General features: G+C 43.6%; 1 protein-coding gene across 1 annotated transcript in view; it reads right to left on the reverse strand.

Annotated features, from left to right (window-relative positions):
* The window catches only part of MAPKBP1 (mitogen-activated protein kinase binding protein 1), a 167,006-nt gene extending 155,864 nt beyond the window's left edge, over positions 1-11,142 (reverse strand). Inside the window, exons 1-2 of the mRNA XM_077264089.1 lie at positions 11,038-11,142; positions 5,269-5,678 (exon numbers count right to left, since the gene is read on the reverse strand). Of these exons, the coding sequence (XP_077120204.1) occupies positions 5,269-5,388 (120 nt within the window). The 5' untranslated portion in view covers positions 5,389-5,678; positions 11,038-11,142. The remainder of the gene's footprint in view (positions 1-5,268; positions 5,679-11,037) is intronic.
* Positions 11,143-16,988: the final 5,846 nt, after the last annotated feature.

Here is a 16,988-nt window from a genome sequence, read left to right on the forward strand (position 1 = left end):
AAAAAGCTCTCCTCCCAACATTTTTATCTTCTTAATAGGTTGCAGTCATCATATTATGTAGCCGTGTGTACTTGCAATTGCTCATTTTGCCTTTCTACCCAGCTAATTCGCTTTTCTATGCTTTTTGTAGAAGCAGGAAGTCTCTTGTCCATGTGTTTGTCATATCCCTCATCACCTCTGACCCAGCTTCTTCCTCCTCCCTCCGCCAGGGCCTTTTGCAGCGACTTATGACTCATGCAGGGAAACTCGACCTCCTGTTTCTACATAGAGCTTAGAAAGGTTCAGCTAATCAGTTTTTAATCATGTGATGTCATAGAGCTACTGGAAAAGAAAAATTAGCTGGGTAGAAAAGAAAAATGACCAATTGTAGGTACACAGTGCTATATAATATGATGACTGCAATATATGAAGAGGATAAAACCTTTCATGGGAGGAGGAGGAGGAGTACTTCTTTAAGCTCTCACAGCAAAATCCAATGTTTGCCTGGGATGCCAGGGGAGGGACTGGGGTTGGTCATAAAAGGGTTGCCTCCGATTAGGCAATCATTTTAAAGAGGTCCCCCAGGACTAAGATACAGATGATCTAAAGCTCATCCATGTCAGATGGATTGGAGCCCAATGTTTTACAGCCCAACCAGCCAACTTTTATCAGGATCCACAATAGCCATAAAGTAGTGGCCGCTCTGGGGTACAGCAGATCTGCTCCTATTGAAGTAAATGAGAGCTGAGCTGCAATACCCAATAATGGGGTTGTGGTGTCCTAGCCCTGTACACTGTACTTCTGGCAGCTATGGGATCTGATAACAGCTGACCGGTGGGGGTGCCAAGAATCAAACCCCCCACCAATCTAATATTGATAATCTATCCTAAAAGGGTAGGTCATTATTTTAGTCTGGACAACCCCTTTAAGGACTTTTTTCTAGGTCATGTTCAAGATCATCATTTGTGCACAATTTTGACCAGTTTAAGAAGGGGTGGGGAAAAAAGAAAAAAAAAAAGTGTAGATACCTTGCAGAATTTTTCCATCTTCTGAATAGAACGGCCACTCATTCAGATACTGAAGCACCGAGTATGGCAGAAGTGCAGAGTTATATAACGCCCAGACTCCTACATAAATTCCAGGCATACTAAGCAGAAAGTTACCTTTTCTTCTGCAGTTTGCACTTCTAACGTTAGAACAAGCCAATCTCAGTACTTTAGTACCGGACCACCCCTCTTCCACCATTTGCCTGTGCTTACATCTCATGGTTTTTCATTGTACATTGCCACCGGGACTGCCAAAATTTTAGAAGTTGTCCTGAAAGCTTTCTTAAAATGCCAAGTACAGCTTTCTACCTTGCCCACTGACCTGTGAATATCGCCCAAAAGCCATTTTCAGCTCAATCTCTAGAGGATTCCACACAAGTAGACAATCACTTAGCCAAGACAGTGTGGAGAGAGAAAAAAAAAAAACAAAAAAACGAAACACACACCCACATTACACATACTGCAAACCTCAAAAGAGCAAGAAAAAGAAAAATGCTGAAGAGGCCGATTTGACATCTGTAGAAGAGGAGGGAATGACTCCCAGATGACAGATCCTATTCACGCTGGTGATGCTGCACTATGTGCAAGTCTCACCGGCGTTCACATGGACTCTAGTGGGGAACAAGCACATGTCTTATTAAAAGCATCATTAAAAAAAAAAACCTCGCTGATTATCTAATCCATCATTTCGTGGAATTCTTCCATCACTCTCCATGCGGACGGTGCACCTCCAGCACGCCAAAGCTTTTATGACACCATCTTTTAACTGAACGCAGCTGTACGTGGAGGGGAACAGCAATCGCTTACACAGAGGATAAAGTGTAATATGCAAAAGTCACAATGCTGCAGAGTTTCATTAGTACATATACAGAGTAGTGATAGGTCTGCAGAGAGGATGGCTGCACATTGTTGGCTGCACATTGTTATCTGGGAGACAACATTCACAGTCCAGCATTTACTTTCAAAGTTTGCACTGCAGTATATAAAAAAAAAAAAAAAATTACACATACAGCAGATGTTCATAGGAGAGGTCATCAACATGAGACTGGAGGGGTCTGACACCTGACACCAATGTCACGTTGCACCACAGACTGTAGAGGAGTTGGCAGATGCTTTAGTCCAGGTCTGGGAGGAGATCCCTCAGGAGACCATCCCTGCCTCATCAAGAGCATGCCCAGTCGTTGTAGGGAGGTCATACAGGGACGTGGAGGCTACACACACTACTGAGCATCATTTCTTTGTCTTGAGGCATTTCCACTGAAGTTGGATCAGCCTGTAACTTCATTTTCCACTTTGATTTTGAGCATCATTCCAACTCCAGACCTCCGTGGGATATTAGTTGTGATTTAAGTTGATCATTTTTAGGTTCTATTGTTCTCAACACATTCCACTATGCAATGAATAAAGATTTACAACTGGAATATTTCATTCAGTGATATCTAGGATGTGGGATTTTAATGCTCCCTTTATTTTACGGAGCAGTGTATAAAACACACACGCAAAATTACCAAGTCTGAACATACCCCCATGAGTCACAAGTGCACGAGTGTTATTGACATTCTTAGGATTGGTGGGATCCCACAGGTCAGCCGTCCCATAATCGTAAAGTGATGGCATATTTTTGCAATGCCATCATTTGTTAAGGTGAGAATACCCCTTTAAAAGTAATGACCAAGTCTTGTCTCACTTACAGGAGGTCAAAAGTGAAACCGAAAAGGAGAAAAAGTAGAAGCAGTATAACTTGCTGTAAAGTGTGCCAGATACCTTCACCAGGGAATGACTCCATGCCATGTTATGTAACACTGCAGACATCTTTGTGCTGAAGGCACAATGTTCTGTGAGCAGCGGGTTATACATTTACACACAGGACTCACATAATATAGTATTGCTGGCTTCAGGCCATGTGACTATTTGCTTTAGATGTCGATTGTGCCATATATGATACCACTTTCCGAGGTTGCCTAACTAGTACAGAATTATGTATTTATAGAGTGGAAGCCCCTTCTTCTGGACCCCTATATATCATCTAGAAATAAGAGACACTAAGAAAAAGAATCCGTCTCATCCATAGAAAACACAGATGGCTCGTTGATTTCAATAGCTGCCAATTAACAGTGGCGGCCGTATTCGCCCGCTGGTCAACCAAGCTGCTGTTTACGGTAGATTCATACAGAAATTATTAGACTGGTACCTCTCCTGGCATAGCACGTGCCACGAGGACGGGCAGATGTCCCACAGTCCACGTCTAGGAGGAATCCTGCTCAACTATGAGCAGCTTCATTGCAAATTTGGATGAGGCAAAATAATACAAATGTAGAAGAGCAGACCAGACGGGTGCAGAGTACACATAGGATCAAAAGCAACACTCAGTCCTTTATAGGAGTTGTATCAAACAGCGCCACGCCAAGTGGTAGATTGGTCAGGTACTGCAGCTCCGTCCCAATCCTGAGACAAGGACAGTGCATTTTCTAAAGAAAGTCATTTTTATTTTGCACAGCCCATATAAACACATTGTCCAGTCTTGTTTTATATGAATTGAGTAGAGAACCTCTAAGGCTGGGTGCACACAGAGGGGTTTTTTTTTTTTTTTTTTTTCATGGACAAAGCTACTTCAGGAAAGCACCAGAAGCGCCCTTCCTGAAGCGGGTTCATCGTCATTTTTAGCCACCAGCGTCTTTTCTCTAAACTTTGCAAAATGGAAAGCGGCTTCCTAACACAAACTATCCGAATAATGAACACGCTTACTGCTGACCCTGAAGTGGTTAAAAGTAGCAGGGGAAAAAAACAAACAAAAAAAAAAAAACAAAAACAAAAAAAAACACTGAACATGTTCACATAGCCAAAAACGATTTTCTAGTGAAAAATCGCTTCAGAAAACGCTCCTTCATTGGGAAGTTGCTGATTTTCTAAAGTTTTTTTTTTTTTTTTGCAGCGTTTTCCATCAGGAACCACGTCCAAGAAGTGACCTGCACTTTCATTTATCCTTTTATCTGCGTCACATCTTTGAGAAACTGAAGCGGTTAAAAGAAGCCCCAAAGACTGAACATGTGACTAGAAAGCCATTTTTACATTGCAGTGGATATCATCATTTCTTTAATGCTATTTGCACCTTCTCAGGCAGCTTACGGGTGGATCCTCTTGTAAAAAAAAAAAAAACATTGTGTGCACATACCCCCAAGTCATCCTCATCTGACAACGATATTGCCGTTTCACAGTCTGTTGCCTCAAGTTAAACCAATGTGGCCGCCATGACAGGTTTATTACTACATAAAGGAAAACTCATTTTCTTTACTTCTCCAAAATAACACGGAATACGTAGTATATAATAATAACTATGCAGAAATGCCATAAAAAAATAAAAAAAAATTATCAAACGCCATAAACAATATATTATCAAACTTAAAAAACCTTGTAGAATGAAAAATAAGAGTGGCAAATATGGTTCTAATAACATTTATTGCAAAAAGGAGTCACTCAGTATGTTGTGCCATGTAATCTGAGAGCAGCATTTGGTAGGTGCTGAGACCCTGATTCCAGTGATGTGTCACTTACTGGGCTGCTTGGTGCAGTTTGGATAGAATCCCTGTTTTCTCTGCTGTAGATATAGCTGTGCTCAAGAATGCTGATGTGTATAACCCCGCCCATATCCCCAATTGGCAGCTTGTATACAGGAAACTGCCAATCAGTGGGGAGGGCGGGGATACACTTACACAGATGGACTGACTGGCACCTGGCAATTAGTCCTGCAGTGATAATCTCCTGCTGATAAAACCCTGAACTACAACACAAAATGTTATTAAGTGACATCATTGGAATCGGAATCTCTACCCCTACATTAGGCTGCTCTCAGATTAAATAACAAAAACCTGCTAACATGGTCCTTTTTAAAAAGGGTATCTAAGGGTATGTCTTACCATGTAGTGAAAATATAGCAGATTTTATTCTGTGCATTCACTTGGGGGGTGGGGGAACAAGCGCTTATTGGATTTTAGGAAATCTCATGCACATGTGGCAAAAAATATATATATAGTTAAACACATACACAGCATCAATTGATAAGGGCTATGGGTTTGTCAACTTCTGCTGCAGATGTCATCACAATGACACCCACAGCAGTAAATACAATGCACCCTTATAAAGCAACAATTTGCCTATTATTATACATGTTAATATATTACACACATTGACCTTTGCCAAGAACCCCATAAACAGTGTCGTGTACAGCTGCATGTCATATACCCACCTTGCTACCAATATCTTCTTTTTTGGCCCCAGGCTTGTGCCTCCTCAGCTTTATTGAAGGGGAGCGGAGCAGGTTTTTAAGCCGACTGGTTATGGTGCTTCCAGCTTCTGTCGTAGCCATAATTTACGGCGTAAAAAAAAAAAAAAAATCCTTTGTGGAGATTTTTCTTATAATTTATAAAAAATTAAAAAAAAAAAAAAAAAAAAAAATGTGCACTCTGTCCAAAGTGGCAGACAATCAGTCCTTCTGCATTGTCACATGGTGCACATGGCTCAGGCACCGCGCCACTGTGCCCATCAGCATGTGCTGCTGCTGATGCCAGTGTGACTTCCCATATTGCTGGCTTTTGTTACTAAGAGGAGGATGGACGGGGTGGAGGGAAGCGCTGTCAGATCCTGCTCACAGGCGACCTGGAATTAGAAGAGAGCAGCAGACGTTAGAAGGGCTGTGCTGTGTACTGAGCCGATGCTCACAGCAATCATAGGAGACGGAGCTTTACAACCCAGTTGAAAAATGCAACAATTATAGCATGGGATTGATGCAGTAAATAACCCGCAGACAAGCGTACAATGCAGTCATGTGCTGCGCTGTCTCCGCTTTGTTGGCTGAGCACACAGCAACTAATAACAAAGCAGAAAGGGAACTCGCACACATTAAATGGGGAAGTCTGGGCAAAACAATCTTCAGACATTGCATCGATCCATAAAAAAGGCTTATTGAGTTTTCAAACAAGATGTTATTAGCAAATTGCCCTTAAAATAAAATTTAAAAAAAAAAAAAAAGGATTTTACGCAAATAATTCTGGAGGTTGCACAACAACACAGGTAGTGCGGCCGAAGAACTAATTATACCGCTGCTACATCACAGTATAGTGCAAAGTACCTCAGCAAGCAAGTTGAGAAAAGCTGGAAGCATTTGGAATTTTTGTATCTTGCTTGCGAGACCTTGCTGGTGTCAGTGTAACTTCATTAACTTATTTTATGCAAGTTTTGGTTCGGTAACTTGCACGGTAGCCAAAGTCGCCATGTATCCCCAGCTTTGTGACAATATACCGTACTCATTGCTCAAGATTACACGATCATGCTCGGGGGTCCTCCGAGTGTTTTTTAGTGCTCGGAGTTTTAGTTTTTAGCGCCGCAGCTGAATGATTTACATCTGTTAGCCAGCATAAGTACATGTGGGTTGCCTGGTTGCTAGGGAATCCCCACATGTACTTATGCTGGCTAACAGATGTAAATCAATCAGCTGTGGCGCTAAAAACTAAATCTCCGAGCACTAGAAAACACTCGGAGGACCCCCGAGCATGCTCGAGAAATCTCGAGTAACGAGTATATTCGCTCATCACTAATAAAGAACTGATCTTTTTAGACCCCATAGGAATTGTCACCCAACTTTACCATAACTGAATGCTAAATGTGCCTATTTAGGGTATGTGCACACGTTGCGGATTTGGCCCTGGAGATCTGCAGCAGTTTTCCATGTGTTGTACAGTACCATGTAAACCTATGGAAAACCAAATCCGCAGTGCACATGCTGTGGAAAATTCCACGCAGAAACTCAGAGGTTTATTTTCCGCAGCAAGTCAATTCTTTGTGTGGATTGCGCAGCGTTTTACACCTGTTCCATTATAGGAATCCGCAGGTGTAAAAACGCAGGTGGAATCCGCACAAAATCCACAGGTAATACGCAGGGCTTTTACCTGCGGATTCTGCAGAATCAGCGCAGAAAAATCCGCAATGGAATCCGCAACGTGTGCACATACCCTTAGAGTATGGGCAATAATGGCAGCTATGTTGGGACGTGGGGAGTTCACCTTCTTTACTCAGAATTGGTGGGGGTCCAAGAGGTTAGACAACAAGCAATCTCCTTTACCCCCACACACATTAGGTAAAAGTTGGACAAACTTGCTGGTTTTTGAGGAAATCAGACAGCCGCCTAATGTGTAAAGGGGTCTTCCGACTTGCCCCTGACAGATGTCAGGATTGTGTACTTGACATTTCAATGGACGAGCCTTTTGATCGGTAGGGAATGAAGTTGCTGTCAGAGGAATCCGGCAGTGACTTTATCAAAGAGAACATAGGAGAGCGCCCCTGTCTGTGGGAGTCCAGAGAGAAAGTTCAGCCACAAGATATTGAATGTGTTGGTCCAGCATTAAAATAAGCCATCGACATTAGACCTGGAAAGGCGTACCCACACACAGCACCCCCCACTGGCCGGATTGCCACAATATGTTAGGCCAGGACATCACCATACACTGTTGTGGCCGTTTTCAGTTGCCACAGGCTAAGCATTCATTACAAATAGGAGTCGCATGTCCAACCATCTAGCCAGCTCCAACACTAGAGATTTATGGAAAGGTGGCCATGCCACTCTAGCCACTTCCATGGTACTTTGTAGTGTCCATTATTAGGGCCGTCTGCCAGAAAGGCTCAAACATGTAAGCTCCTAAATAGCCAATAAAAGACAGAGTGACCTTTTGGCTTCCATTGGACTGTTATTCTCTTTTTGCCCCCTAGTTGTATGCACTATTCCATACAGATGGGTAATGCACACACAAAAATTAAATTAAATTGCCTGTCTGCTGAATATACCAGGAAAACACCTGTCAGGAGTAATAATTGGGGAAAACCTCCTCTGTGTCAAAATGCAGTGTGAATAGATACTTGCCAAAATGGCTCGCTTGTCATATGTATTAATTAATGCACCATCGATGTCAGATTAGCGAGAAACCAACTGATGGGACCCAGAGAAAGTGGTGGCAGCAGCAGCTCCGTGCCAGCCAGCGATGTCTATGCCCCCCAATATACCACGTATCCTGCTCACTGCTATTAGCTTTATTAACCCTATGCCAGACTGAAGCTCCCTCTTATAACACCGTAGTAACCAGAAAGAAACAGAGTAAAAGATGGCAAAGCTGAAACTGATCCATCCTGGTTGATCAGCCAGCACGCCGTAGTCCTGCCTTGTTAAGAGCAACCTGACCTTGGGTATCCTGGATAACCAAATAGCCATCTCAGCTGTCACTCACCAGTGTGCCCGGTAAATAATGAATATTAAGAGGATCAGCATCGTACCCCTCCCACCATGTTCAGGGACATGTGAGTAACCCATTGATTGGACACAATGATGCAGCTCTGTGCATTCCCCATGACCCTGCAAACATAGCACTTTATCCCTGCGCACATAGAGCCAAAGCAAACTACATATAGTATACAGTGGATAAACCACCTAGGATCACGCATTTTTCATGCAAAATAAAGCAGCAATAAGCCCTGACAATGGGATAAATAACTTTTGCAAAGTAAAGACTAAAGTTAACAACGCATTTTAAGCCATGCATGTTATTATTCTGCAGCATTCAACAGTGCAAAAAAAGTTGCCGTTTTCCAGTCACCTCTTACAGGTGCGATTACGTATTCCTATGCTAATATATCGTTGCACGAAAACACAATAGACCATATGGGCAGTTCTGTTACATTGTGCTACACTATCCTACAGTCAGATGGAAGAAACCGACTACACTGCTGAACTACAAACTCCAGCATAATCCTCACTATGATTGGCAACACTACAGAGTAAGAGCAAAACCTGCTCTCTTGACAGTAAAGAAGCTGTTTACAAACAGCAGGTTTTGCAGCATTTTTATTATCTCTCGTGAATGACTATAAAGTTTAGTGCCCCCCTCAAAAAAAAAAAAAAAAAATTTACACTTGCTTAGGTTTTCGCACCAAAAACGCAGCAAACCTGACACATGCTTTTTTTTGCATGTATTGGTTTCTATGGGTGAAAAACACTGAAAGAAGTGACATGCTGCAATTTTCAAAAACGAATTTGTTTTCCAATACAAATCAGGAACAAAAAAACAAAAAAAAAAAAGTGTGTGCATGAGATTTCTGAAGTCTCACAGCTTTTGCTGGTACTGTAAGGCTACTTTCACACATCAGGTTTTTGCCGTCAGGCACAATCCTGCGAATTTTCCAAAAAATTGATCCGTTTTTTTCCCCATAGAGTTGTATTAGCGCCGGATTGTGCCTGATGTCCCAACATTTCATCAGTTTTTTGCCGGATCCGTCCAAAATGTCTTTTCCAGCGGAGAAAACGTACAGAGGAATGTTTTTTCAGTCCGATGGAAGACCGTACAGCGACTGAACCGGCCAAAAACGTATGAAACTTAAGAAGAAATTGCTGAATCCGGCCACCGGATCCATTTTTTCTACAGAAATCATGCATCTCTCTCGTAAAAAAAATTGTATGCCCGATAAACAAAAACGGATCAAGCCAAAAAACGGATCCGGCGCATTGGTTTTTCACAATTTGCACCGGATTTTGCCTGAAGGCAAAAAACTGATTTGTGAAAGTAGCCTAAAACACAGCTTAAAACTTGCATTAAAAAAACGCAACATGTGAACATAGCAAAGTGTTTTTGGTGTGCATTTTTTACGTGCATAGTTTGCACTGTTACTACTTGAAATTTTTTTTTGTTTTTTGTTTTTTGTTTTTTTTTAGAATGGTCGAATATGTTGCAAAAAAACACTGAAAGAACTGGCTTGCAGCAGGTTTAAAAAAAAAACAAAAAAAACCCAAAACAACAAGAAAAAAAGTGTGCATGAAGTTTTTGAAATCTCATTCACATCGCAGCCATGGTAAAATGCAGTATTTAAGCCACGGAAAGAAAAAAGAAAAGCTGCAAAAATGGGTATGTGCACTCGTTAATAACTACCTTAAAAGTGGTACCCCCCCACCCACACACACTGCTAAAATGGGGAACTCAAGTTCACCCCCACACTACTGGACTTGTATGAAGGTGCCAGTCACTCCAATCAAACCCTTTGGAAATGACAGGAACAGTCAGGTTTTAGGCTGCAGTGCCCCCTTTTAAATAGAGGAGGCGCATCCTTAACAGGATAGTGCTATATTGAGAGTCACACTGCCAGAAGTTTAGTGGATTTTTGTACCCAGACACCGACTAATGCAACAAGACATAATAATCACTTGCATCTGCCAAGAACACATCCTATCATGTCACTACTCAAACGGAACCCTTTTGGGGGCACAGGCGCCTGTCCCTTAATTAAAATTACACTTTTTTTTTTTGCAGCGATCTGATAATCCACAAATAAGAAACTAGTGTACAAACCATTTGCAAATCAGGCTGTGCAAGTGCTCTAGAGGCGTGGCAATGCACCTGACCGTGCACAACGACACCCCCAGCGCACAACGACACCCCCAGCGCACAACGACACCCCAGATTTCTCCGATGCATTGGATCGCTACAAGTAAGGCATCATTTTTAATGAGGGTCAAGTTACTTTCAATAATATAAAAAAAAAAAAAAAATGTAATTAAATAACTGGCATATTTATACACCAGAAGAGCGCCCCAGATCTGCAGGGAGATTTACAGTTTCTTCCTTATAGACAACCCCTCTCTATAACTGCCTGCCCCCCTGATATTGGGATTATTGCAGTATACAGCAGCACCTATAGACATCACTGCCCAACCACAGGGGCTGACACCATGCCGGATCCCCCCTGTTGTGGCTGTATAATCGGGAGGGGTCCAAGCCCTTTAATAACCCACTAGAGGAAGCACTAGGCTTTTCCTGCAGTGCAGGGTCTGGATTTGGGGTAGGGGGTGACAACAATAATTGTAGCATGCTCCCTGTGTAGGAAAAAGTGCCATAAGTGATGTGTGGGGAGAAGCCCCGAGTGCCCAGTTATACCAGCACCCAGGGACCAGTACACCCAATGTGGCTGCAGCACACAGCACCTACCTCCTGCCTCAGCGCCGCTGACTGATTATTCCCAGTCTCCAGTCTGCAGATAGGGAGGAGGAGGGAGCTGGAGCAGACGACGGAAGCCGGCGAGGACAAACTTATACACTGCCAGACCCAGACACAATGACTGCTGACAGGGCACAGTCCGGACCGGAGAGCTGCCTCACAGTGCTGCCATCTGTGTACAGAGGGTATAATGTATACTTATATATACATAAAGTAGATGTACGCACACATATATACCATGCCATGTATACCCTTTAGATCCCAGTGTTAAGCCTCTCACCGAACCAAATCAGAGCTCATACTTTGCACTGACAAGGGGCCTTACCCTGGAAACATTGTGTCTGCAAACTGAGATTCTGGTTTGGCTTTTATCCTAAATCATATTGCAAGGCACCTTGTGTAAGATCGCTACTTCCAATGGGTGGCGCTATAGAGTTCAAGTCACCTACGTGTCTGAAGAGAGAATTTGCATATTTAATTTCACAGAGGAGCATGCATGGTGTATAAGTCTCCTCACTCTGACATGCCAGTCCTGTCATGTGTATATATATATATATATATATATATATATATATATATATATATATATATATATATATATATATGTGTGTGTGTATATATATATGTATATATATATATATTATTATTATTATTTATTGTTATAGCACCATTTATTCCATGGCGCTTTACATGTGAGGAGGGGTATACATAATAAAAACAAGTACAATAATCTTAAACAATACAAGTCATAACTAATACGGGAAGAGAGAGGACCCTGCCCGCGAAGGCTCACAATCTACAAGGGATGGGTGAGGATACAGTAGGTGAGGATAGAGCTGGTTGTGCAGCGGTTTGGTGGATCGGTGGTTACTGCAGATTGTAGGCTTGTCGGAAGAGGTGGGTCTTCAGGTTCTTTTTGAAGGTTTCGATGGTAGGTGAAAGTCTGATGTGTTGTGGTAGAGGGTTCCAGAGTAGGGATAATGCACGGGAGAAATCTTGTATGCAATTGTGGGAAGAGGAGATAAGAGGGGAGTAAAGAAGGAGATCTTGTGAGGATCGGAGGTTGCGTGTAGGTAAGTACCGGGAGAAGAGGTCACAGATGTATGTAGGAGACAGGTTGTGGATGGCTTTGTACGTCATGGTTAGGGTTTTGTACTGGAGTCTCTGGGTAATGGGGAGCCAGTGAAGGGATTGACAGAGGGGAGAGGCCGGGGAATAGGTGGATTAGTCGGGCAGCAGAGTTTAGAATAGATTGGAGGGGTGCGAGAGTGTTAGAGGGGAGGCCACAGAGCAGGAGGTTGCAGTAGTCAAGGCGAGAGATGATGAGGGCATGGACTAGGGTTTTTGCAGATTCTTGGTTGAGGAATGTACAGATTTGTGAAATATTTTTGAGTTGAAGTCGGAAGGAAGTGGAAAGGGCTTGGATATGTGGTTTGAAGGAGAGATCAGCGTCAAGGATTACCGCGAGGCAGCGAGCTTGTGGGACTGGGGAAAGTGGGCAGCCATTTACTGTAATGGATAGGTTCGTTGGGGGGGGTCGCGTGAGATGGGGGAAAGATGATGAATTCTGTTTTGTCCATGTTAAGTTTCAGAAATCTAGCGGAGAAGAAGGATGAAATAGCAGACAGACATTGTGGGATTCTGGTTAGTAGGGAGGTGATATCTGGTCCAGAGATGTAGATCTGTGTGTCATCAGCATAGAGGTGATACTGAAAGCCATGAGATTCTATGAGCTGTCCCAGGCCAAAGGTGTAAATGGAGAAGAGCAGGGGCCCTAGGACTGAGCCTTGTGGGACTCCGACAGATAGGGGGTGAGGTGAGGAGGTGGTGTGTGAGTGGGAAACGCTGAATGTCCGGTCTGTTAGGTATGATGAGATCCAGGATAGGGCCAAATCTGTCATGCCAAGGGATGAGAGGGTCTGTAATAATAGGGAATGGTCCACTGTGTCAAAGGCAGCCGACAGGTCGAGGAGGACAGAGTAGTGTCGCTTGCTCTTGGCGGTTAAGAGGTCATTGGTGACCTTAGTTAGGGCAGTTTCAGTGGAATGGTGTGAAAGGAAGCCAGATCAGATTGTAAGCGGTCAAAGAAGGAGCAAGAAGAGAGATGGGAGGACAGTTCAAGGAAGACGTGTTGTTCCAGTAGTTTGGAGGCATAGGGGAGAAGTGATATAGGGCGATAGCTAGATACAGAGGATGGGTCAAGAGAAGGCTTTTTGAGGATAGGTGTGATGGAGGCATGTTTAAAGCTTGAGGGAAAAACACCAGTTGTTATTGATAGGTTGAAGAGATGGGTTAGGGTTAGGATGAAGACTGTGGTGAGGTTTGGAATGAAGTTGGATGGGAGCGGGTCAAGTGCACAGGTGGTGAGATGCGATCTTGAGAGTAGAGTGGAGAGTTGATCTTCTGTAATGGTGGAGAAGTTGGTTTTGGAGGTGGAGGGCTGGGAAGTCAGGAGGAAGGGCTCTGGGGGTTGTTGACCAAAACTGTCTCTGATTTTATCAATCTTCTGCTTGAAAAATGAGGCAAAGTCTTCAGATGAGATAAGTGGGGAGGGAGGAGGTGCTGGGGGATGGATGAGAGAGTTGAAGGTGTTGAATAACTGTTTAGGGTTGTGAGACAGGGAGGATATGAGAGATGAGAAGTAGGTTTGTTTAGCTGTGGCGAGTGTGGTCTTGAAAGTAGTGAGGGACTGTTTGAATGCGATGAAGTGTTCGTTGGAGTGGGATCTTTTCCATCTTTGCTCAGCAGCCCTGGAAGCTCGCCTCAGTTCTTTGGTCAGGTTGGTGTGCCACGGCTGTCTGTTGATTTTGCGAGCTTTGGTATGTGTAAGTGGGGCAGCAGATTCCAAAGCTACAGCTATTGTGGTGTTATATAGAGAGGCAGCATCATCCGCATTGTGTAAGGAACTTATATCTGTGAGAGGGAGGAGGGATTCAGAGAATGAATGTAGGTCAAGATGTTTAAGATTTCTGCGAGGGTGTGAAAGTTTGTGGGGTGGGGATTGTAGACATGGAGTGGAGAGGGAAGATAATGTGAGGAGGTTGTGGTCAGAGAGAGGAAGAGGTAAGTTAGAGAGTTTAGATAGGGAGTAGAGGCGGGTGAAGATGAGGTCCAGTGTGTGACCATCTTTGTGGGTGGCTGTAGAAGACCATTGAGTGAGGCCGAAGGAGGAAGTGAGAGATAGAAGTTTAGTGGCAGCTGAGAGGGAAGTGTCAATGGGGATGTTGAAGTCGCCCATGATGATAGTGGGGATGTCCGCTGAAAGGAAATGAAGTAACCAGGTGGTGAAGTGGTCAAAGAAGGTGGTGGCTGGCCCTGGGGGGCGGTAAATGATAGCCAGTTGGAGGTTGGAGGGGGAGTAGATGCGCACAGAGTGGACCTCAAAGGAAGGGAGGGTGACAGAGGGTCGCAGTGGGATTGGGGTGAAGGAGCAGTTATCTGACAGGAGAAAACCAACTCCTCCGCCATGTTTGCTGCTGGGGCGGGGTGTGTGAGAAAGATGGAAGCCACCGTAAGAGAGTGCAGCAGGGGAGGCTGTGTCAGAAGGGGTGAGCCAGGTTTCGGTGATGGCGAGGAAGGAAAGTTTGGTAGTAACAAAAAGATCATGGATGTAGGAAAGCTTGTTGCAGACAGAGCGAGCGTTCCACAGAGCTCCTGTTAGTGGGACTGGGAAAGTGGGGGTTGGGTGAATGGGTATAAGGTTAGAGAGGTTACAGAAGTTTGTGATAGAGTGTGGATGGGAGGTAGAAATGACTGTGGAAATGTGGTGAGGAGGGCCAGGGTTTGGAGAGATATCACCAGCAGTGAGAAGGAGCAGAGAAAGTGTTAGCAGGTGGGGAGCAGGAGAGGGCATAAGGTGGCTGTATGTGCTTGGAGACAGAGGATTGTATTTTAAGGAACAGTTCTGAGGAGGTGAGATGGATGGGGAGGATTGAAGCAGAGATAAACAGTTCCTTACTTGGTGTAGGGATTAGGGGAGGTAGCATAAAGTGAAGGATTATAGGGGTGAGGGTGAAAATAAACAGAAACATTGTTTACAGTGACTGGCCAGTTACCTTCAGTTCCCTTCTGGTTCTATTCAGGTTTTAATTCTACTGTAATCTTCACACTTCTAGGACACACTTATAGGAATCACACTGCAGACTGAAGTCTATGCAGACTTGTTCTATGCAATATATGTACAACTAAGTGCGTTCAGGTGTGAAGCAGAGAGGGGTGGTCTCTGCTCATCTTGGTCAGAGAATTAAGGTTGGACCAGATGCATACAATCAAGCCAGAGTAAACAACGTCATAAATAACACTGGGATAAGCTGGGGTTAGCTGAAATGCATACCATGTGGATGCTAGGAGCAGAGGAAAGTCTGTGTGCAAAGCTGGGTGATGTACTATGTGCACTTCATAGACAGGCAGCAGGAGAGCATATATATATATATATATATATATATATATATATATATATATATATATATATAAAGATATATAAAGATATATGCTATTTTTGGATGTTTTTATTATTACTACATGCACCCAACTCATACACAACATGTACACAGTGGCAGATACACACACATATATATAAAGTGTATCCTCACCCATCTCCTGTAGACTGTGAGCCCTCGCGGGCAGGGTTCTCTCTCCTCATGTACTTGTGTGTGCCTTGTTTTACTCATGTTTATTGTACTTGTCTATATTTGCCCCGTTCACATGTAAAGCGCCATGGAATAAATGGTGCTATAAAAATGTATAATAATAATAATAACATATACACACACAGTGTCGGACTGGGGTGTCAAGGGCCCACTAGTAACACTGACTTTGCTGGGGCCCACCAGTAACATTGACTTTGGGGGCCCCACTTTTCACCTGCATGAAAATATCACAATACCCTTGTTCACAAATTTACCTATATCTCTATATAGTAATACACTGGGTAGCGTGGTTAATGAATGATGAGATGCTGCTTTTTTCTGTACAGAGTGAATCAAGTGAATTATGCCAAGTACTGCCCATACAGTGGGGTTGGGGGTCCAGATCTACACAGGTGCCCACCGGGGGATTCCCCTGTTACCCTGTGAGCCAGTCCGAGCCTGCACACACACAGATATTTAATGCTATTTTGTATGATTTTACTATTACTACATGCCCCAACTCACATACGATATGCACACATTGGCACATTTTTATTTGCCCCTTTTTATAGTGCCCCCATAAGTTTGCTTTCACACGGAATGCATTTGTTGCAGATTTTACATCCGGATTTACAAACTGAAATCTGCAGTTTTTCTACATCTGAAATCCATGCATATTTTCATGCATTTGTATGTATATCTTTTTTTGTTTCCATGTACCAAAAAATGCAACAAAATGCCAGGTCACTGATGCACCATGCAGACTAAGGCCGGGGTCACAATTACATGTGTAATGCTAGAAACTCGCACAAGAGACAAACTGCATGGATGCATGTATTTCTATGCAGCTGAACGCTGCGGTCCCGAGTGCCGAGTATTGAGGCGAGAGACTCGTGTGAGTTTCTCGCATTACACATGCAAGTGTGACCCCGGCCTAAGGGTCCTCATTTAAAAAATAAAAAGTAAATCCCACACTGAAAAGGTGTGTTTCCACAACAGAAATTGATATGCTACAGATTTAGGCCACGATCAGTATTTGGGTCTGTCCCACACGTCCAGATAATTCCGGTACCGGAAACAATCGGTACCGGAAGTATCCGTGTCCGTGTGCCCCTGCATTTCTGGTGAACATCAGTGTGGCACACGTGTGCCGCCCGTGTGCCCACTGGGTACCACACGCACCGTGCTGGGTACCACACGTACTACCAGCATCTGGTGCTGAATCCGCGATTCATATGTTCCCTGCAGCAGCGTTTGCTGCAGAGAAAATATGAATAATAGTGTTTAAAATAAAGATCTATCTGTCCGCC

Source organism: Ranitomeya variabilis, chromosome 1 (genome assembly GCF_051348905.1).
Source record: "Ranitomeya variabilis isolate aRanVar5 chromosome 1, aRanVar5.hap1, whole genome shotgun sequence".
Classification (NCBI taxonomy): domain Eukaryota; kingdom Metazoa; phylum Chordata; class Amphibia; order Anura; family Dendrobatidae; genus Ranitomeya; species Ranitomeya variabilis.